At 39.3% G+C, this 24,403-nt stretch overlaps 1 protein-coding gene across 9 annotated transcripts in view; it reads right to left on the bottom strand.

The window, feature by feature from the left end:
• Positions 1 to 24,403, bottom strand: part of SPEF2 (sperm flagellar 2) — an 82,618-nt gene that overhangs the window by 52,221 nt on the left and 5,994 nt on the right. For 8 of the 9 annotated variants that reach the window (XM_042028500.1, XM_042028499.1, XM_042028504.1 and 5 more), the window contains exons 3-9: positions 20,440 to 20,689; positions 14,796 to 14,936; positions 13,688 to 13,770; positions 12,624 to 12,840; positions 7,355 to 7,543; positions 5,871 to 6,058; positions 4,448 to 4,616 (exon numbers count right to left, since the gene is read on the bottom strand). In XM_042028500.1, the coding sequence (XP_041884434.1) occupies positions 4,448 to 4,616; positions 5,871 to 6,058; positions 7,355 to 7,543; positions 12,624 to 12,840; positions 13,688 to 13,770; positions 14,796 to 14,936; positions 20,440 to 20,689 (1,237 nt within the window). Of the gene's footprint in view, positions 1 to 4,447; positions 4,617 to 5,870; positions 6,059 to 7,354; positions 7,544 to 12,623; positions 12,841 to 13,687; positions 13,771 to 14,795; positions 14,937 to 20,439; positions 20,690 to 24,403 lie in introns of those variants that run through there. The other variant, XM_042028503.1, reaches the window with a different exon arrangement.

The raw sequence follows: 24,403 nt of genomic DNA on the forward strand, positions 1-24,403 counted from the left end.
AGCCAGTCCTCTACCAATATATCCAACCTGAGTCCTTCTCATGGGCTACAGTTCATCAGCTGTTCCAGCTGGGTCCCTTCCATGGGGTACAGTCCCCCATGAACAGACTGCTCCAGTGTGGTTCCCTTGTGTCTTGGGGTGACTTTATGATGTGTATCCCATATCGCTGCCTATGTCCAGAAATTAATTCCTGTGCCTTTCTATGCCTCTAAACTGAGCCTGAGAGGGGGAAGGAAAAAACTGAGCAAAACTTATTCAAAGCAGTTTGCAGCTTATTCAAGGTCACACACAGACAGCAATTGGTTTCCCAGCTGTGGCAGGGGAGGGAGGAAGCACCTGGCTTGCTGCTCCTAGGACAGTTTTTTTTGGCCAGTGGTTCAGCTGCTTTGTTCTCCGGAGAGAGACTGAGAGTTGAATTTTTCCTTCCCTGGAATTTCGGATTTTCTCTCTTTTCTACTGGACTGCTTGATTGCTGTAACATCAGAGCACATTGGGAGGACTTTCCACCAGGCACAGAGGGCCTGGCCCTGGGCCAAGCCCCAGCTCCAAGGAGACCAAAGGGAGGACTCTAACACTTTCCCAGGTTTTTCCTCCACAGCGAAAGATTTTATTATTTAGCATTATTTTCCTTTTCCCGTGTGTTTGTTAAATAAATAGTTTTATCTTCTTCACTTTCCTTCGAGGAAAATTTTTTTTTTCCTGAACCTGGTGGGGGAGAGGTGGTTGTGCCTTCTCTCAGAGGATATATTTCTAAATTTGGCCAAACCGGAACACCTTGTGGGGTCACAAGTCCAGCCAGTAAACCTGCTCTCTCGAGGGGCCACAGGTTCTGCCAGGAGCCTGCTCCCACAGGATTATAGCCTTCTTTTGGGCACCCATCTGCTCCGGTGTGAGGTCCTCCATAGGCTGCAGATGGATTTCTGCATCACCATGAGCTTCCATGGGCTGCAGGGGAACCTCAGCAACAGTGCATGGAGCACCTCCTCATCTCACCACTGACCTTGGTATATGCAGAGTTGTTCCTCTCACATTGTCTCACTCCTCTCTTCTCTGAGGTCTGCGTAAAAACCTTTTTTCTTCTTAAATACGTTATCACGGAGGTGTCACTGCCATCACTGGTTGGCGCAGCCTGGGCCAGTGATGGGACCATCTTGGAGCCAGCTGGCATTGGCTAGTTGGACATGGGGGGGAAGCTTCCAGCAGCCCCCTGCCACCAGAACTTTGCTGTGCAAATTTAATACAGATTCCTATAACCCCTTTTCTAATTCCATAAACATGAAAAATAATTTCACCAATACTATAGAATTGATCAGTAGCAGATTTTTGTATTAGAAATCCACTATCCTAATATTCTGTGTTCTAAAACTGGGCAACATTATTGCCCAGTACCACACTTAAATCTCCGAAAATTTAATGAGCAAAGATTTCAAATACATGTATTTGCCTAACACACATTCAATAGAGAGAAAAAAAAAATCAAACCAAAGCCAACAACTCAAACCAATCCAAATATCTTTAAGGGAAGGAGATACTGAGTAGAAACTTCCAGTTCATGTACCCTGAGATCAATAGAAATTTATCAGTTGTACAATTTACTAGGTTTTACTAGTAAAGATGATTTTACTGAAAATCACACTGGAAGAAAGATAAGAATGAAAGGATGTAGTCAAAAGAACGGAACACAGAATTGTACTTTCGCTCTCCCAGTTTTGCATCTTATAGCACTAGGAAAGTCCTGATGTCCGGAAGTTTATGCTGTGAGAAGCTAAAAGACATTTTAGTACACAGAAAAATACTAGTCCTGCACTAATATTTATTTGGTTGAAGGATATTATACAGCTGTTTGAAAGATGTGTAGACTAATACTATTTCCAATTAGATTCTAGCTTGTCACTTCATTTTGGGTGCACAACAGTGTTGACGGCGAAGTCAAATGTTTCAACAAGGAACATTCCAAGCAGGACAAAAAGGAAGAAAAAAAAAGTTCACAATGAGACTGGTAAAGCATGGGAACTGATTGCACAGAGTCTCTGGAATCTCTATCCTTGGAACACTTGAAAGTTGACCAGACAAGGTGCCAAGCAACCTGACCTGACTCAGAAGCTGGCCCTGCTTAATGCAAATGACCTTCACAAACCTTTAAACCCAAACAATTGTGTCATTCTCTATATTGAATATTTCATCACCATCAACAGAAGTGGACAATTCTAAAGTTCTATTGAAAGACAAGGTTTTGAACTCGTTCTAGGCAGCATATGCAACCTCTCCCTGAATTTACTACCTGAATCATGTATTGCAATAGCATACATTCTACTAGTAGAATTTGATCAATATTGATTTTGAACACATGCATATTAGATAGAAAAACACAATTTAATTATCAGCCTAAAATAAATTTAAAGTCACTTATTTTTAATCGGTAAAAACAAATAAAATATTTTTGAGTTGCGCAACATCCCCTCTCTAACATATCTCAGAAAACATACTTTATGTGCAATTGAACAGACATCCTTAAAAAGCCCCAATCTTTGCACTATCTGAATAATTTTTCTTTAAACATACAGGTAGGGATGGATCAGTTGTTTTAAATTCTATTAGACCCCTAGGAAAAATTAATTCCAAGTGGAATGGGTTCCCCCATCCTTCAACTATCTTCCTCTTTTAACCAGAAGATTGCTAGACTGTATCTGTCATGAGGTAAAATAGTTTACCTGTTAGAAACAAATTTTCTGGCATCCAGGTGGGAGTTATATAACTCCTGGTCAACATTTTTGGATGAAGCTGGAAATTAATAATGCTATGCTTGGTTTTGGATTATTCCATGAACTTATTAAGTGATTAGGCACATCTTATAACATGGCAGTTTCAAAAAATATTCTAAAAATAAAATGTAATAAGTAATGTGCAATGGACTGATCACATGGAATTTTCTTGTATTTTATCAAATATATTTGACACTTGTAGCTGGTATTACTAATGTAAGCACGGTATTCTTGAGAGATGCCAAATTGCCTGTCCTGAGCTTTTTTCAAAAGCACTAAGAATATCAGCATAAATGTTGTCAGAATGGCCTGTCAGTAAACTTTAATCTAGAAGTAATACTTTGAAAGAATTAGATGTTCACTTAGGTTTTTAGAAGACGTAAGTATGAACTGGTGCCAACAATTTTACATGTCATATGATGCCAGCTTTTGATGAATAATTCAGAAAGGCATAAGACTAACAGCATCTGGGAATAAATCAACTATTAAATAATTTGAAATAGCCTGGAAGGAAAAAAGAGGTTTTAAATGTGTCAATAAATTTTTGTGACCTTCAGTGATGTTACAGTTAGAGAAGACTACTGAGGCTTCATAATATAAACAAAAATATGACTGAAAAACTTAATTTTTCATTAGTGCTCTCCACTGTTTCCTGCCTGTCTGTCTTTTATGTCCTCCCTGTTGACTTTGTGTATAGCCCTTTTTTCACCTAAGAAAATAATCACAAAATTCATACATGAGTTGGTATGCTGTGAATCAGAACCTTATAAAGAGATAAATCAGAAAAGTATGTGTTAAAATTGAAGCCACAGTAAATTGAGCTGTCAGGCATTCATCACAGAAACTTATAATGAACATCTAGACTCATGGCAAAAGAAAAGGTACCAATTGGCTCAGGCTGCGTATAAAAAGCGAATATATATTGTAGTTATAAATTCCCAACAAGACAAAGACTGGGTATTTGCCATGATTTTGCCACATTCTACTCACCAGGTTATTTGAGAAGTCTAAATATGTAATGGGATTTAACTAATATAATCATTAATATAATTTTGAAAAAATTGAACAATACATATTAACAGGGAAACGTCAATCCTTAATCTTTCAATTTTGAAATTACATCAAAGTATTGAAAAGTTGAAGTAAAGTTTTAATGTACCCTGAAAAATATTTACTTGTATTCTAACAGAAGATTAAGAAAAATGTCAGCCATTATTAATAATTTGAAAAAACATTACTATCTTAAAACAAATGGATCATTCAAACCAATAAATCTTGTTAGAGAACTTTGACTCCAAGTTGCTGAAATCAAGAATTCAGGTTTTGTAACATATACACTATTTAATTTTACTGCTTTTACTGGTTACTTTTTGTTGCATTTTCAAATCTGGTATTATTAATTGTACCTTCAAATTTCAGTTAGCTGAAAATTCATTGCATTGTAATTAACATGCTGGTCCTACAACTCAAGAAATATAATTAAGGTTATATATAAGAATGGAATTATAATTGCTACTAACATCAAATATAGTTTTCATATAAACAAGCAATGAAAAGAAAATGTGTGTCTAAATTTGACATTAGAAACCAGTAATAGAACAAAGTGCAAGATCACAACATAAAGTTTATGATTATGAAAAAGCAAGGTGTATTATCTTCCATTATGCCTTATCAGTTTGGTGTACCTTGTATTCACCATAATCTTTTTCATCTAACAGACTCATTTTATCCAGCTCTACAAGTTGTTCTGGGCTAGGTTCATCTGGCAAAGGCTGAATTGAGGCTTGTTCATATATTGGTTTTCCATTTAAAAAAAGTTCCTTCCAATCCAGCATCAGTTTTAACGGAACACGGCTGCAGAAAAAAGGAAAAAAAAAAAAAGAGGTTTCAACCAAAAATTAGAGTGTTGGATATTTGACACTAGTGTATTCAAATTTACAAGAATCCCAATCATGAAACAAGCATATGCTAAACTAGTTATAGTTTATAATGCATCCTGTAATTATTACAGCCATTATAAGTGCTTGTTTACTTTTATGACAGCGGTAGGCACTTGTAGGCTTCAGTGTTTTCACAAATGTGTCATCACACAATATTTGGCTGGCAGAGCTGTGCCAAAACTGTGTGTAACAGTTTCGCTACAGCTACTTTTCCCTGCCCCAAAATATTCTTTCCTTTTCTGGTGTAAGGCCTCCTCTTGCCAAAAATCTATAGAATATTTTTCCTCAAAGTCAAAATTAATTCAGAATTATATGAATTAAACCTTTTCTTTAGCTAGTAATTTCACTAAACTGTGCCTAGGCTGACCATTTTATCACATACTAAATAAGCCGAAATGATATAATTTCCATGAAATATAACCATGTGTATTTCACATGGTTACAATTTTATTATTTTAACATACAATTACACTAAAAAGCAGTAAGATTTTGGCATACTTTCTAACACTGTAAGTCTAACCCCATAGTCAAATCACTGAATACTAATGAAAGAACCACAGCAATAAAGCCCCATTCCATGGTTTTTTAAACACTTCTATCTACTGTAGAGGCACTTGGAGATTACTGCCTTTATAGGACCATCTCAGAAATCCTGTGCAATTAGGGCATGTCAGAAGATGGAATCACAGCATGTAGAACTCAGAAGAATTTGGGCTCAGCTGCTAAGCTTTGGACAGTCCAGGCAGGTTTATCTATCCTGAGAAATTCATCCTGTTTGTATTACTCTGACAAAGTGTTAGTGGAACGGTCTAGAATGAGATGAGCACCATTCAGTTTTTAAATTCTAACTAAGGAATTTGGTAACAAGAAAGGAAATCAGCAGTTTTACAAGCCGTAGCACTAGTGGATTTTGGTCTCCTAAGAATTCAAGTTAGTTGCGTTTTCAAGAAATTACGCTAAGGCTGTAGCATTTGTTCACCCTGTACTACACACCAGTGAATCCTCACATGAAAGTAATGTCACCATTCTCGCATACAAACTAATTGCAGCTGCCATGTAAAATATCTGAGAAACTACATAATTTGCTATAATGCTTAAACCAGCCTGAATGATGCAGCCTAACAGCTACCTAACAGCTGTTATTTTTGCCTAGCAGCTACATACTCACTTGTTTGTCAGTTGACGATATTCTCCTACTTTTGCCGACAAATCAATGACTTGGTCTATCATTTCCCAACATATAGAATAATGCTTTTTATAGCGTGCCTGAGCTCTTTCAGCAGCAATTTTCTTATGGTGTTCTCTTTCTCTGATTATTTGTTCTTCATTATAAATATTTTCTTGTTTTGCAAGAGCCTAGAATTGTTTTTAAGGAGAAAATTTGAGACAGCAATGAAAATGGAAGGGCAGAGGTACACAGTCCTGAAAATGAAAATTAACTTGTTCATTTAACTCAAGAAACAAAAACAGCTCGATCCTCATCAGAGTTGCACAGCCAGAAGGCAGACTAACGCATAAACAAGTCTAAAAATTTTTATTCACTCTATAAATTCCCACTCATTTGCTTTCTAAAACAGAATAAAATAAAGGAGAAACCCATTACTTCTTTTATGACAAACAGATTAAGACATATTCAGTCCTTGAGGGCAGTGAAATTGCAGCTTTCAGTGTAACAACCCATTTAGAACATGTAATTTATATTACTAGATTCTGATCTTCAAATAATTTCATATTATTGGTGTTGTTCAATCTTTAAAAGATTTCTGGTCATGGTAGAAAATTACCAGTAGTTCCTGTGGTGGTGTGCTCCATCACCACCTCCTGTGGTGGTGGCTGAAAGCATACTTAAAGAGGTGATGTAATCAATAGCTATAGCTGCTGATTACACAGGACTCCAGCTGCATTGGAGGATTTGGAGCTGCTGACTGTTTTTGACAGGACAAAAATAAAATTTCTAATATTACATTATGGCCTACTATGAGCATAGCACTTGGCAGTTTTCCACAGAATTATAAGTCCTTTTAATCAACTTAAAGCTTCAAAATAGGAATTAGCACTCATGAGTGAAACTACTCCAGCATTTGTCAAAAACAGACCTTAACACATCATATCTAAATGCAATTATGAACATGAATTTCAAAACGAGACCTTAGGTTATTGTCCTGCTGCCTCTGCAAGACTGTGCCTTTGAAACTAAGCACACAGAGATGTTTTCCTACAAAGTTAAAATCAGTATGGAAGAAAAAATCAAAATCAGACTTTAAGTTGCTCAGCTTTATCCCTTATTACAGGACCATGGAACAATAGAATGGTTTGAGATGGGAAGGGACCTTTAAAGGCCATCTAGTTCAAGCCCCCTGCCATCACAGGCACACCTTGCACTAGATCAGGTAGATTAGCTGTTCTTTCCCCCTGCAAAATCCCCCTAAACTTCTAACACAGTACAAAATGCACTCAGTCCTACAGTTACAGTTACATGCTTATTGCTTATAGCTGTACCTTTGAACTCAGATAAAAGAATATATTTATCACAAAGTCATCCTGTCCCTAGGAAAGTCCTGCAGTCTAACAGTTGACAACACAGATTCTATTTTGTAACATGAGGGTATTCTAGCACTCCTGCAGCAATTCAGAGATCAAACAATCTTTTACCGCTTCTCTGTCAAGAGCTTCCTGGAACTCCTTCTGTCGTCTTTCTTCATATTGCTTTTCCCTGAAAATTCTGTTTTGCCTTAACACCTCTTTTTCATGCCGAACATGCATGAGTTGAGCAGCAATCCTCCGCTCATGCTGAGATTGTTTCATTAGTCTGTAAATGAGCTGCTCCTCCCGGTAAGCCTTCTAAAAGATAAAAAAATAACGGCACAAAGCACAATTTATAAACTATTCCCTAGAAAACTCATCAGTGCTAATATGAGAAATAGGACTGCCGTCATATGACAGCACTCACCTGCTTATACAGGACATAAATTCAGAACAACGTTCGTATCTGTTTATTAGTACAATTTTCACAAACTATGTAAGAATTCAAAATATGTCTTAACTGAGATACCCAGTAAAAATATATCTGGTCAGACTAACTCCATTTTAATGTGGTTATTTCCTGTGTGTAAAGAAACTGCAGCATATTTCAAATAACAGCTTCTTGTCTGAAGATATACCCTTTCCTCAAATCATTAATTTAACCCTGTTATCCACCAGTCCCCATTCTCAAAAAAAAATCTACAGGACCCTCAAGCAGTCTATTTTCTACAGATTTGAAATTTGTCCTTCTTTTGGGGGAATTGGGTAATTATCTTCTCCATTCTTCCCTATTCAGCAGATTAGGACTATGAGGAAGAACTCAGAACAGAGCAAAATACAGGACCTCTGGGTAATAGTTCCAGTGTTCTCACTGGGACGTGAATATAATACACTATGCAGTACTAAAAGAAAATCATTCTGAATCATTGCTTGAGACATGGTCTGTGTGCACAGACACTTGGAAGGCTGTGAATTGTTATTTTTCAAAGTATTCTTGAAACATAATAGTATCTTCTCACTGCTACACTTCTCCAGACTGTTCTTGGTATCTTAACTAATGCTTAATCTAACTAAAAGTTTTGCCTCACTATCGCAGCCCAAAACTCCTTTTGAGTCCTAAGCAAAAACACCGGCTTGCCTTACAAGCCTCATTCCAAAGACGAATGCTACAGCAGAATTCTAGAGGAAATATTTGCTTCAGATGCATCAAAACTGCTATGAAATGTATTCAAATTTAAGGACTTAAATTGGGATTTGATTTGAAGATTTCAAATTCATTTTCCTAAAAACAGAGGCACAAGTAAAGTCAGTTAGTAGTAATTTAAAAAAATGAAAAACAAAACACACCAATATGAAGTATCACTTCTATTTTCTATCAGCTGTCTGTGACGGAGAGGGCAAAACACATTATGTAACTTCACGTATAAATGGAAAATCCAACTTGATTGCATATGATATATACATTATGATGATAAATATAAAGAGGTCTAGATCTGTCCTACACAATGCAACCAGGACACCTGTAATAGAATTCTACTGCACAGGATGACTATTGTAATTGCAACACTAAGAGCAAGAACTTTCTAAATAATTTAGATATTTAATGCTGCTGTTGGGGTGAAGCCAATTTAAAACAAACAAACAAACAAATAAATCTCTTTCCATATTTTTTAAGTTCATTTCCCTTCACAATTGCTGGGAAAAAAGTACATTCCAATTAAATTCTGGTGACTTGAAAATATTAGGCTGATACAAAAATGTCTTAACATTTTTCTTATTTTAGCCAAAATGTGGGCTTTGAACTCCCCTTTCCTAGCACTGAATCTCATGACACTGCATGATAGTCCTAGTGACAAATGTGCACTCATCTTGGGCCTTAATCATAGAGTCCTTCACCTGGATGCTATATTATCTCTCTAGAAAGCTTTTCACTAAATGAGGATCTAATTTCAAATGTGTCTTGTTTTGTTCTTTATCCGTAGTATACTGTTTGTAAATAATTTTTCTATGGAGAGAATTATCATCATACATACAACTGAAATGGAAAACAATGCAATCACAACAATTTCATTCTAAGTGTCATTTGATATAGCTCAGGTGATAAAATTTTCCAATAGTACTGCCTAATGAAGAGTTAATCTGTCCATTTCCTCTTACATTCATGAACTCAGGACAATAACAAGAGGTATGGTACCCTTTGCTGCCTCAGTTCCAGACACTGTTTCCTTATACTTGGTATTTCAATTAAGATTTCAAAGAAGAGCAGAAGTTACACAATTTACTTCTTATTGCAAGTAAAAATCCTTCATTTTTTTCATTAGTTGCTGCTTACCCTCAGCCATGAATTACTGCAGCAGTAATAACCCTTCACCAGCAGAAAATGGATGTTAAAATCCTTATTCACAGAGAACTGAATGAGCCACCCTAAAAGTGGTGATTTGTCAAACCATCAACTGTGTGGTGCAAACAGTTGGTCCAGTGAGAAATTAAAACACCTTTTCTAGGTGAACTTGCTCTTCAAAAAGGAAATTGGAAGAGTCACTTCACATCAGCCAAAACAGATCTTCTCTTTTTAAAAGAATAGAGAACTTCGGTATTTTAAGTGATCAAATACTTTGGCATACTCACTAGGCCTAAAAACAGCCAGAAGGAAATTTTTGAGGAACAAGAAATAGTGAGAAGGCAATTCAACCTACACACCAGATAAGGAAGGATTCAGAACACCAAACTCCAAACACATAGTTTCAAAAAGGATCCTCATTGGATGGTTGGATGGGGGAGTGAAGCATTAGTAGCTATTCTTTCATACAAAAAGGAATGCACAAAGCACTCAAGCCAAAGGCTGGTAAGTTTTGAAACTTCTGAACTTACAAAGACACAAAATAAAACTTGTAGTAAAAGGTTTTGACCTAACATTTTATGTAAACATCTTCACAGTAAACTTTGAAGTGCTTGAAGAAATCATAAATATGACAAATGGGACATCTTAGTAATACTTCAAAAAATTACTATTGAGAAAGCATAATAGACACCTTTTTTTTAGTTTACCTACTTAAGACAACAGTGGCATCCAGTGGCCAAACATTAACGTGTTTATGTTTCATGTTGTTCATACATAGTTACTATATCACGTTCTTCTATTTTTCTGTTTCCTTGTTTGATTTACATACAAGTGAAAAAATCCTGTGCTGTTGTGTGGTCATAAATTTTATGACCAAAACTTAGAGCTTAGCATACATAAATCTACTTGATTGACAAGTAATAAGCTACTAACAATTAGTTTCTCCTCCCACTTTCAATTTCTTGATTTATTGCTGATAGTAGCTTACATCTGATAACTTTTTAACTCAGAGAGATAAAATCTGAACAGAGCATTGAAAATAACAAGTACAAATCACCAATAATGTGTTGAAATGGTGGAGATAAAGATTCAGAAGCCATACAACTGTCAAATACTTTCAACACCTGCCTATGAAAATCTGACTTCCATCATGCTGTGCTCCACCTACAGTACTGTCATGTAATTGTAAAGTATTGTCTCTCCCAAGCTCCAACTTGTAGTGTACCAAAAAAAGAGAGTTTGAACAAGATTCTTTTAATAAACGTTTGCAAGTATGGATACAAAACACAGCACTCTAAAGGGATGAAATTCCTTTGACTCTAAATGATCCCATGCTGTGTTCAAGGTTTATGCAGTATAGGTAAGAAACCAGACCCAAATGCATATAAACTGCTGCAATTTCAGTCAGCAAACCCTTTCCAGTTCAATATCTAATGGAAGAAAAAAGCGATTTTGAACTAATTTGTAAACTCATTCATTTTTAAAGAAAATACCTCAGTTTGCTTCCCACTTCTCTTAAGTCAACTAACATCTAATTTCTGAAATCCCATGAAGTTCCAACAAAACAGGTTTTCCTCTGCTAATTTAGAACCAAATTACCACTAAATAGATTCTCTGATATGGTCACATTACTGTTTCAGTCAAATGCTCATTTGTCTTTCCTTCTAGTCCCTGCAGTCTGTGATTTCAGTTGTTCCTACATCAAAGCTGATTTTTCTTCCTGGGAAGCTAGGAACACTACTGCTAGTTTTTACTTGATTTGGAGCTGCTCTGGAACTCAGCTGCTGTATCCACCAAGTGCTCTGCAGACTGGTAGCTGTGGCTTTTGGAACCACTGGTCCACACTGCTGGGGCTGCAAGAGCTGAGAGTGCCTAAAGAGCAAGTTCGGGGTCTGCAGTGATTTCAGGTAAGTGGGTTGCAAAACTTCTTCATGGCCTATGCATATCAACAAGAACATAATGTAAAATCTCTTTGAATGAAACCTCAGAGACAGGATATATGAGAAATGGACTTTTGGTCTTAGCCACTACAGGTGTTTTTCAAAAACAGAGGTCTGACATAGACACTGAGAAGCATCTAACTTCTAGATGTTTACCCCAACAAATTAAACTTTTTCTTAATATTTCCAAAAATCTCCAGATGCTACACATCTGAAATGCTATTATTATGCAATATTATTATTATTACTACTATAGTTAGTATTATTATTACTAGCAGTGGAAATAGGATCAGCTATGTAATGTTCGACACATATGATCTAAACTAAGGACTCACAGGGAAATACTAAAATAAAAAATAACCAAAAATCAAAAAAACCCGAGTAAGTTGTAAGGTTGTATTTTGATAGAACCATTCTAAAAAACAGAAGATCTGTGAAATCAGTAATCTAAAAGCTGCTCTTTAAAGGAAGAATCTATGAAGAGGAATCCTAAAATCCTTGTGCTTTATGGGACAGGATTAAAACAGAATAACCTGCAACATTCATTTTTGGACACAACGCAGACATTCTTCAGAGACATATCTTTTATTCAATAACACATCAGACACCAAAGCTCTGACCTGAAAATTAAATTTTGATTCTTCATGTCACCCAGCACAACCATTTCAAAATTCATCAGTCCAGACCAAAACCTTCATATGACACATTTGTAAATACAGGTATTCAAACAAGGACTGCCGTGTTTTCTGGTTTTAAATGTGTCTTCTTTAGAACCAGTATACATTTTGATACCATAGGATGTTCAACTTTTGAGGGGAGGGGCAGGGAAAAGAAGGCAGGTCTACAACGGATTTTTAATAATCTTTGTTCTGCTGCCTTAATTTCATCCTTTAAAGTTTATAAGTATGACATAAGGGCGGTGATGAAGAAAGTCAACCTTCCATATTTTTCAAGGGTTGACACAAAAGAGGTATTCAGACATAAGTGTATGTAAGTCCCTTTATCCCCTTCAAATTTTATTCAGCCTTCCAGAAGTACTCATTTTATATTTATAAGCACATTTTAGATTACTAATTAATTGCACATAGACTATGTACTTCAGCATACAATTTCCCACCTCCTGTGCTTCATGTGCTGCTAACTGATCCACAAGCATTTTTTGTCGTCTCTTTGCTCGTTGTTCTCTAGCAAATGTATCTTCCTCTACATGTTTTTGAATTTTCCTTATATATTCATCATCTGAATAAATACTTAACAGCTCAGTTCTCATCTCTGGTATAGTTTCTAGAGTTGTTTCTTGAAACTTCTGTGTTTGCAATAATTCTTGCATATCACTGATTGAAAAAAGAAAGATAGGAATTAATGTTCTTAAGCGTCTTTTCATAGAGATGCCTGTATACTTATGTGCAAGTCTAACAAATGTAGAACATCATTCTGTGGGCACTGTGGCTACTTCTTGATGCTCTTGTGCCCCACAGTGTCCACTAGGTCCAGAGAAAGGTTCCAGCACTGACTTGAGCCAACTAATCATTAGTTTCTTTGTCAATATGAAGCCAAATTCTGCAGAAACAGGAAGTCAGAATGGCTCACAAAATGCCAAAGAAAGATGGGTCACTCCTGAATATAGCAATACACTCTGAGTAGTTTTGCAGCTATTAATCACAGGTTTTACACCCAGAAATATCCATAGCAGTATGTATGAGTGTCACATCTTCTGAGTAGGGATGCATATCACTAAGGGTGACAGAATGAAAATTACTTGCAACTATTCACAAATAAATCAACATGCAGATAAGTTTCAGGAGAAAAGTTACTTCTTTTCCCTTTGAAATACATTACTGTGTACGTACATTCACAACCATTCCCATTTTGCTGCAAGGCTAGCTGACCCTACAGACCCTATGACTAAAATGAACAGAAAAAAAGATGCATTTTGAGCCTTGCTGCATACATGGCAAAAACTATTGAAGGAAGTTTGAGCCATCACTACTACAACTAAAGGTAAGTTAAAGACACTGCAACTGTGTTGGAGCTGAAATCATAGCTAGTGCAGTACTCATTCAAGGATAATCACAGTTTAAACTAAATGAGATATTACTCTTTTTTCAAGTAGCTGTGTACATAGCAGACACCTGAGGTAGGATCCTGCCTATTCTTAACAATTTAATATTCAAATGTTACCTGTCAGTCACCTGGCCGTGTACTGCAGAGGCACTTCCTGCCACTTGAGACTTCTCAAACTGTTCTATCTCCCTGTATACATTCTGAAGAAGTAACACAAAATTTTATGTTTCCTTTCTCTTCACAAAGCAACGTAAAGAAGGTTCAACAGAGCAAGTACTAGGGAATTACTTTCATGTCAGGTTAGTACAACAGAAATGCTTACACTGAAAATATTGTAAGCATCAGCCAACCAAGAATAAAGGCAAGATGATTTCTTACACTTTTCACTTCCTTTCCCTCTTCCCTCTTCCTAGCTACACCTACTTCCACCAGCCAGAAAATCCTAGAATTTTGCAGCAGTTCATTCTGCAGGATAATTCTGATTTTGCATAGGGCTCTAGCAGAGTATATAATTCTCATCATGTGGGGATTTGAAACAAAATATTCTGAACTATGATCTGCTTTACATTTAGTAGCTTGAATGTATCCCTGATAGTTTTTCAAGCAACTATGCTCCTATAGGTTACTATACATTTAAATGCATCTGTTACTGTTGCCCCGTTGCAAAAAACTGGTAATAGTTGCACCCCTAAGGACAATACAATCCATGAACTTGAATTACAATCCAAGAATTTTTTGGTACCAGATAATGCAGATTTTTTTTTTTAATTGCTGCATGTCTTGATTTGATTTAAGATTACTGTCAATTTTAGTTGTTACTAACATTTAATAAGCAGACAGTTTCATAGTGTGTTACAGAACAATTCAAACATTACGGTGCAAAATGTCATCATGCACAAATCAGAAAGGAACATTAATGTTTTTATTTAATTTATTCTTTTTAGTAGACTTGTATCTACTTTCAGCAACCAAATTGCTACCTATCTATGGTATCTATTCAGTATGAAATTTCTCTTAACATCAAAGTGATTCTTATTAAAAACCAACTGCAAAATCATAATCATGCAAATATTCAGCCCAATTTTCACTGGTTGAACTGATATCAGTTTGCCAGTCAGCAGCTTTTGGATGGTGCAAGTACAACATTTGTAACTATAAATGTTCCCAGAAATTATGGGATTTGCGTTAATGTAATTAGCATTAAACCAACAGAGATGGTAATTACCTCTGCTTCCCTTTTCTTCTTTAAGAATCTTTTGGCTTCAACAGATTTTATGGTGGGTCTTGATGGTTGTTTTTGAATCTGTGTAACAGCTGCTTGAATCCTGGCCATTATTTCATTTTGTCTCCTTCTTCCTATGTAATGCTGGTATGAAGCAAATATAATTAAGCCGAAAATTATCTTCCAAGAAGAAACTAGAAGAGATTATCAGGCTCCAGATTTGAGCAGATGTCGGAGACTGAAACCTTATAGTTTATGACTTAAACATCTTCATGAAGGACCTTTGCTTATTATAGCAAAACTGTACAACAAAAGCTGCAGAGAAGACCACCACGCCCTGAATGGAGCCCTGACTGAGGTCCTGAACTGCTTGCTGATGAGCATAGATAAAGTAACAACTCAGGGCTGGGGGAGAGGAATACATTCACAGAGCACAAGCTTAACACCTTCAGAGTGGAGACCGGAATGGAGACCGCAGCCCAAGGGCTATCAGCTGCCAGGCTTTGCACAGACCCTCACACCAAAGGGTGGGGGGAAAGAGGCTTTGGGTGTTGGAGAAGTCTCTGGTTCAAGGCAGTGAACACCCATCCTCCGCTGTACAGAGGAGCACAGCTGCAGGACCCCTTCACCCTGGGGAAAAAGCCTCACCCATGTGAAGGACAGCAGCGGAGGTGTCATGGCCCATCAAAGGCCCCCCCAAAGGGGTCCCCAGACCCTGCACCAGAGCACCAGAGATGATGCAACAGATCCACTGTGTAGCAAGGGACTGTGTCAAACTGGCCCCCTGCAAGGGAGGCACATGGGTGCTCCCACATGGCCCAAAGGTGTATTAATCCACTGGATTTGATACATTTGGTGTGGCATGATGGCGCAGAAGTGGTGGGGGACCCTCACCACCAGAAGATCCGATGGAGGGGAGCAATGAGACATTGTTGGGGCTCTCGGATGGGTGATATGCTTCCTTATTTAACCTCTGTCACACCATCCCCATGCACAACTCTTTTTCTATTTCTTTCTTTCTTTCTTTTATTTTTCTTTCTCTTTGCCTATTTTACCATGAAATAAAACATCAATTTTTTGGCACCAACATCTAATCTCATTTGGTTTTAATCACATTTTTGGGTATATTTTGAACCTCTCTGGGTCTGATCCATTTTATTTACAGAGGCTTAGTTTCCTCTGGTTTTCTGTGTTAAACTAGTTCATAACATCAGATAAACAGTGTTTAATAGGCTTTAAAGGGCTTTCATTGAATTCTAGTTCTAGTACAGTACCTGTTTCAGGTCTGATTACAGCACAGAAAATGAGAATACCAGTTTCCTGGCACAGAAACTGAGAATACCATTCGGTAACACATTAGGTAAAACTAGCTCAAATGATCGAGAAGTAACAAATATATAGATTACACTCATTTAAAGTGCACCAGATACACATGCGGGTAAAGGTGGAACAAAGAAGAAAAATACTTTTACACAAAGAAGTCAAAGATATTTAAAAACATATAATACATCAAAAGAGATATTCAAAATTTCTCTTTCAAAATGTTATTTTGAATATTTAGTATATTGCTTGCATTTTGTTTTCTAGACACATCTAGTCCCTTCTAGATGAAGGGATTTTTTTTCATTCTTGCTCATGCAGTGGCAATAGAACAGCTAAATAACCACAGCAAGACTCTCTTCCTTCATCAGCCATATAAAATACACATCAAATTAGTCAACTACTTTGTCAATGTGGTTCAACACCCCCTGAATACCAGGCCATTTCCTCTATATAAACTATGAACTCTGCTTTGGATGAGTGTTTCCATGTCTAAAGAAATTTCTTCCTCCTTTTTTACCTCATCGGAACAGCTACACAGAAGTACAAGATGTTCTGAGGCCATACCCACTATAGGTGCCCTTCTGTCATTTTCCTGCTTTTGTACAGCGCTTCATCTTTTCTTCACAAAAGAAGAATGACACAGACCTCTTCTACAAGGACATCTCAAACCCATACAAGGTGTGAAACGTGCACTTTGTCTTCAAATCTATAAGTATTTTCCATGCTTGACAATATGCAAATACTCTCAACATCAAGGGATGCTTAAATACATTTTTAAGGTCTCATAAGAGTACATTGGCTTTATTTCCATGCACACCACTTTTCTTTGTTCTTAGATAAATGTGAGTGTGTAGCACAGAATCAAGAAGCCTTCACACTGGCTTTAACTAACTCATTGAGCACATAACCTTCAGGAAATACTTCTTCAGAAGTCTATAAAAATAAGTAGTCACTTTTAAGTATCTTGGGCTCTTTGCTCTTCTTGGAAGTTCTGAGCTCTCAGCTGCTCTGCAACATGCACATGAGCTCTCTTATCTGTTATCATCTTGGATTTTGGTTCAGAAGGCTCTGAAATCTGCTGTAGTTGCAAGTCATTCTGATGTAGTACTACAGTTTTCAAATGCTAAAGCTAAACATCAAGCAATGAAGAGTCAGAAATAGTAATAAACATATTAAAATATGATCATTTTGAGACCACTGCTTCAAACTGTGTTTTTCTGTGTTAATCTACACAGAAAAACCTCTAAACATGTTCAAACTGAAAATCAGAACTAAGTCCATTAAAAAGAACTCCGAGATTTGAGCTTGAATGATGCCAAGCTTTGTTTAGTTGAGAGAAAAGGACACCTCATTGCTCTGTACAGCTTCCTCTGGAGGTGAAGTGCAGAGGAAGTGCTGTGCTCTTGTCCCTGGTATCCAGTGAGAGGACATGTGGGAACAGAATCACAGGATGGTTTGGTTTGGAAGGGACTTTAAAGATCACCTAGTTCCAAGCCTCCTGCTCCGGGCAGGGACAGCTTCAACTAGACCAGGTTACTTAAAGTCCCATCCAGCCTGGACTTTAACACTTCCAGGGATGGGGCATCCACAACTTTTCTGGGCAACCTGTGCCAGTGCCTCACCACTCTCACAGTAAAGAATTTTTCCTAATATCTAGTCTAAACTACTTTCTTCCAGTATGAAGGCATTCCCCCTTTCCCTGTTGCTCCATGCCCTTGTAGAAAGTCTCTCTGCATCTTTCTTGTAGGCTCCCTTCAGTTCCTGGATGGCTGCAATTAGGTCACTCTGAAGCCTTCCCTTCTCCAGGCTGAACAATCCCATTTTTCTAAGTTTGGCTCCTCATAGCAGAGGTGCTCTATCACTCTAATAATTTTGATGGCCTCCTCTGGACTCACCCCAGCAGGTCCCTGTCCTTCCTGTGCTGGGACCCCAGAGCTGGATGCAGTGCTCCAGGTGGGTCTCAGCAGAGCGGAGCAGAGGGGCACAATCCCCTCCCTCCCCTGCTGCCCACGGGGCTCTGGATGCAGCCCAGGACATGTCTGGCTCTCTGGGCTGTGAGTGCCATGGCCGGGGCATGTCCAGCCTCTCACCCACAGCACCCCCAAGTCCTTCTGGGCAGGGCTGCTCTGGGTCTGTTCATGCCCAGCCTGTGCTGATACCAGAGGTTGTCCCAACCCAGGTGCAGCACCAGAACTTGGTCTTGTTAAATCTCATCATGTTCCCATGGGCCCACTTCTTGAGCCTGTCCCCCAGTCTCCATCCTGCTGTTTATCCACTCAAGCGGTGTGGATTGAGAAGTGAAGACTGAGGCAAAAAAGTTCTACTCCTCTGTTGTTACCAGTTTTCCAGCATTGTTTATTGACCTTCCTTTTCTGCTTAACATACCTGTAGAAGCTCTTCCTGTTATTTTTTGTGTCCCTTGCCAGGTTCATTTCCAGCTTTGCCTTGGCTTTCATCACTCCATCCCTACACAACCATACTTCATCTCTATACCCTTACCAGCTCACCTTCCCCAGCTTCAGCTGCCTGTGTGTTTGCTTTCCCAGCAGTTCCCTAACTCAGCCATGCCAGTCTCTTGTCTTCCTTGCCTCATTTCTTGCTCCTGGGGATTGCTACCTTTTGCTCACTATGGAAGAATTCCTTAAAGATCTGCCACCTCTGTTCTCCTCCCTTGTCCCTGAGGGCAGCCTCCCAGGTGATTTATCTTCCCAAAGAGCTGGAAGTCTGCTTTCCTGAAGTTCAGGGGCCTACCTTTACTCCTTACCTGATCCCTCAGGACTAAAACTCCATCAATGCATGGTCACTGCAGCCCAGGCTGCCTCCAGTCTTGATGTCTCCAGTTATCTTGTTTGCATTAACAGATCCAGTATCACATCCCCTCTGTCTATTACCTGGCTCAATCCTCCATGCATTCCAGGAGTCTCCTGGATTGCCTACAGCTCCCTGTGCTACTTTCCCAGCAGATGCTGGGGAGGATGAAGTCCCCCAGCAGGACAAGAGCCTGTGAGCGCGACGCCTCCTGTAGCTGGAGCAACACTTTGTCAATAGGCTCCCCTTAGTCAGGCAGACTGCAGTAAATACACAGGGTTCCCTTTTTTGTTTTGGTCTCTGATTCTTATCCACAGGCTTTCAACCTTCTCATGTCAATCCCTGAGACAACTCTTCACCCTGAATCAACCTCTTGATTTAGAGGGCAACCCCTCAGCCTCTCATTCCCCTCCTGTCCTTTCTGAACAGCCTGTAGCCATCCATCAGTCACAGCATTTGTCCCAGGCTGCACCAGGGGAGGTAAGGAAGCAATTCTTTACTGAAAGTCTCCAGCTTTGTAGATATTCAAACCCCACTGAACAAGGTCCTGAGGAACCTGCTCTAGCTGGCTTTGCTTGGAGCAGGGGGGTTAAAGTAAGTGAGTTCCAGAGGCCCTTTCCAACCTCAACCATTCCATGACTCAAATGCCATTCTGAACTTGTCTAAAGACAGGACCTCCTCTCAGTTGCTCAATTTCTTTAAGCTGTCTCTCTACAGGTGAAGAGATATTTCAACTTTCCAGTACTATCTTTGTACTTGTTGGTAAACTTTCTGCTTGTAGACTGTTTTTCAGAAATAGAGCCAGAAAAAAAAAAAAGTGAAATTTCTCCCAGCTGAATATAATCAGTGATATATATCTTCTTAAAAACTCCTCATCCTGATAACAAATAATGGTCTGGACATACTGAATACTACCACTGAAAACAAGAAGGAAGTCTTTAACAGAACCTACCACATCAACACTGACTTCCTCTTAGACATTCTCTTTTCCCTTTATTTTTCTCTCTTTGTATTTCTCAGCATATGGTTATTGCAGAATGGAGTGCAGTATAAATATATGGAGAGACATGCAACAGAATGAACCAAACCACTGTGGCACAGAGTTCAACATAGTTATAAATAGGTTTCCTGGAGGGGAAATTAGTCTGAGTTGATATCTAGACTGCAATGCAGTCTACAACCTGTACTCATCAAAAGAGTAAAAAGGCAGCTGCTGAACAACTACTAGCCTTTGTTGTTATAATATTTTAAGTCTGGAGAAAGCTTGAAACTAGAGCAGGTAACACAGAATGAACCAAAACAAAGAAACACAGAACACAGAAGATCAATATCCTATTGGGCTCCTGATAAGCTGTGCAAACACACCGTAACAAAGGACTGCTTCTTTTCCTTATAAGTACTGGGTTTTGAATAGGATATTTACAAAGTAGAGAGGGAAAGCACACAACATGCTTGAAAGGTACATGTAAATATGCTACCTTTTTTGTATTTATTCGAAAGGGGCATAGTTAGTTACCTCTCGATTTCCACTTTCAGTAGACTTAAGCTTTACAGTTGCTGCAGGTCTCATTGCTTCCATGCCTACTCCAGTGAACTTTGCCTTCCTCTTTTTTTCTAAAGCAATATACAATTCATATAAAAGATTTGTTGCAGCCCCATGCTGTCCTGTCATGATGTCTTGGGCCATATTCGCATTAAACTGCACACCAAGGAGGTGAAGTGTGGGCTCCAGGCGAGAAAAATTGTTAATTTTTGCATCTGCAACTCTATATAATTAAAAACAACAACAAAAAAAAACAGAACATAAACTTATTTTCAAATTCAACTTGCTGCATTAAGCATGGTCATGACATTTATCTCATACCAAGATAGGAGAAGAAAAAAACCAATCCACAGAGGACTTCCTTATATAATGTGATACACACTTTGGCTTAAATTTTATGCTGCTGTACAGGTAACTGCATTGATTACTAGGCAAAACTTTTTGAAAAGACAAAGACCACATTGGATTATATAAATCCTGGTACATGTGCACACAAAGTGCATCTAACAGCAAAAGCTAATCTGGATTGCAGCTAATGGTATACCATCCACCAAACACACAAGGAGTTTGAATGAAGTTTCTGTATTAGCTGTACCAGTCACTTGAGCTCTCACCAGTTAAAACATAAGGAAGTACAAAAAAAGTCAGTATTATCTATTAACCCTTACAACACTTCAACATATTTTTTCTCCAATAAAAAGAAATGGACACACAGGTTAAAGCAGTGTTGAAAACAAAGTCTATGTTCTAAATGAACAATTTACATTTGAAACTAAAATAGTGGCTTGCAGGCTAATATTCCTCTTGATAAGCACATTCTCATGAAGAAACACTCGGGATCAACAGATACACAGGGCAAAACCAAAGAACAATAAATTATCAGTTTATAACAATTAACACATCAAATTTCATCAAACAAATCCATAACTTCAGTCTGAGTCAGAAGATCATGCTTTCTACTGCTCTACTGCTCTACTGCTTAGCAACAGTTCCCTCACATGGACCAACAAGCTTTTGAGGTCAGCCAAGATCCAGCATAATTCTACAGAAATGCCTAATTTTAGCTGAAGACCTTCTGCTATGTAGTGGTTTGGTCCAAAATACTCATTACTGTTTATCTGCTGTGAGATAAGAATTAGGAGAAATGCAAAGCAGGCACCAAACTTGAAAGAATATAAAGAAGTTTATTGACAGACCTAAAAGAGGAAAGAAAAAAATCATACCACACCTTCAGAACTCTCCTCCTCCCCCCACCTTCCTCCCTTCTCCCACTGACAATGTAAAAAGACAACCCTTGAGATGTTCAGTCTGTTTACCACTTCCATAATAACCTTGTTCAGTCCATTTAGAAAGAGAAGTCTCTTCTTGCTCATGCTATGAAAACATTATCACAACCAGACAGCCGCCCACTTCCAAATAACTCTGTTCAGTCCATTTAGGAAGAGGAGTCTCTCTGCTCACGTGTGAGTCCTTTCCCCCGACTTGCAGCTTTTCCCGCAACTGCTTTCAAGGGTCGACTCTTGAAGTTTTTTGGGGTACAATTTTAAGGTTGAGCCGTTCAGAAACAAAAACAGAGGCCCTTCTCCTTCCCTGGGAGCAAAGGGTCTTCATCATCTTCATCTTTAGGACTATCTCTGGGAGCATCTCTAGGAACTGAGGTTTTCTCTTTTCCCGTTTGGAGCAAAAGTCCTCATCTGGTTCATCTCTCCCTGTCCAAACTTCTCATGAAATTACAGCTGCGTCAGCATCTGTCTATCTCAGCACAGGTGCTTTTGCTTGTGAGTTGAACACTCCAGCCCCCATATCTTCATGAAATTACAACGGGTACTCTGATATATCATAGCTTCACAACAGAATTTCAGCTTTAAGCATCTCCTCTCTCTTCCCTCAGGTTTTCAGCTCTTCACAGCAGTAAAAGGGTTAATCTCACCTCGGCCTTGCAGCTTTGCAGCTGGAATGTTGAATCTTTCTTATCGCAGTGGAGAGGGGGAGAGCCGAGCCGCTCCGGCTGCCCACGGCAAGGCAGTGGGGGGGGGGTTCCACGGGTGGAACAGGTCCATCGACTCCAGGATGGCCATAGCCCGGCCCGGCCTGGCCCAAGCAGGGCCTGGCCGGGCCCGCTGGCCCCCACACAGGCCCCGCAGCCACCTGTCCCAGCGCCGGAAACGAGAGAGAGCTTGGGGGGGAGTTTGCCTATTCTTAAATGTGGATAACAGAGGTGATCACAACTTTAAGTGGCTTAGAGAACTGTCCATATTCAAACTGGCCAGCTGATAGGTTCTATCAGTTCCCAGAGGAAACTGTAAGCACCCCTTAGCAAGGACGTCCCTTCCGGGACTATGCTTGCTAACCTATGACATGCTAACACAGTATTTATCTTATTTCTACATGAAACTGTCCAGGAGCTCATGATTGTCACTGTAATTATTTCCTACGCACCTATACTGAACTGAAGCTTACAATTATGGAGCATTTCTCTGCTATTGATTCAAGGTTAAGATGAGCCCTCTCACCAGAAGTCATCTGACATGCATTGAGAAGCTCTTTTCATTCTGTGAGGCTGACTGGTTTGTACATCTCCACTTCTCCTTTCTTGTACTCCTTGAAGAGAACAGCAGCAGTTGCAGTCTTCTGGTCCATGGGACTCCTCCCCTCACCACAACCTTTCAAAGATTATTGAGTGGCCCAGCAATGGTATTGGCCAGGTCACACAGCCCGGGTGAATATGTGCCATCAGGTTCCACGGATTTGCACATTTCCAGTTTATTTAAGTGTTCCTTAAACGGTTCCTGCTCCATGGGTAAATCTTTCTTGCTGCAGACTTTCCTGTACGTCTCACGGCCTTGGGATACCTCAGTCTTTTGCATGTCCCAGCAGGCCCACATTTTCCCCAGCCTTCCTTTTGCTGTGGAGATAGCTGTAAAAGCCCTTCTTGTTGCCCTTCTGCCTAGACACAAGACAAGACCTTTTCTTCATGAGGGCAATCATGTATATTGAAATAAACTGCCTGGACAGGTAGTGAGTGTAGTCTCCATCCTTGGAGGTTTTCCAGACCACACAAGGTAAAGTTCCAGATCACACAGGTGCAGACTTCCCTGTTAGCTTTTCAGGCACTTGGGATTTCAGAGTGTGAGTTTTATTTATGATAGGCATTAAGTATCTCAGCCTCAGCATGGCAGATATTCATTTGGGAATCTGAGAGGGAGGCTGATGAATGGAGCCATACTCTGCCATCTTTTTGATGCAGGAAGACAACTAAGAATGGCCACCACTGAGGCAGGTCTTGGATCTTCCCTGCTCTCTCACTTAGAGGGCAGCTCCTCTTTGTCCTCACCTTCCCAGCCTGTTGCAGTGGGGATACTGCAACACGCATATATCAAACCAGGAGTCCCGTGGAAAGGAAATACATATGGACAGACAGATTCTTGATAGCTGTTTCAGAGAGATGTTTATTTCTCCAGCCGCATGGCCGGAGCTCTGCCCAGGAACTGTTCCAGTCACGGGACCAAGGGTCCTTCTGCCCGCGCAGGGAACACAAACCAACCAATGGGAACGAGGCTGAGCAGGGGCAGGGAAACCCCGTGTCTGTGCCCTCAGGGCCCCTCTCCCAGGGCTACACGGCGGGGGAGGGACCCCAACACCTCACCCGTTTTATTTTAATAAAAGGAGAATGAAAACAACTGGATAAACATAACAAGAACAGTTTTAAGACAAAACAAGCCACCCTCCTGAGTCTTTAAATGTCCAATCAGATTCTGTGGAACATCTTAGGGCTGACAGAAGGGAGACAGGACTCTCTGAGCATGCTTTGTGGGGAAACTGAGGCAGGAGAGGGGTTAACTTCTTCCCTCCCCCTTTTCATCCCCCACTCGGCATTGGAAAGGGATTTTTGGGGAAACAATTGGCAAAAGCATGGTTTTGTGAGGGAAACCATGGG

The sequence above is a fragment of the Corvus kubaryi genome, unplaced genomic scaffold (assembly GCF_017639235.1).
Source record: "Corvus kubaryi isolate FWS band 111438036 unplaced genomic scaffold, C.kubaryi_AGA036_p1.0 37308, whole genome shotgun sequence".
NCBI lineage: Eukaryota > Metazoa > Chordata > Aves > Passeriformes > Corvidae > Corvus > Corvus kubaryi.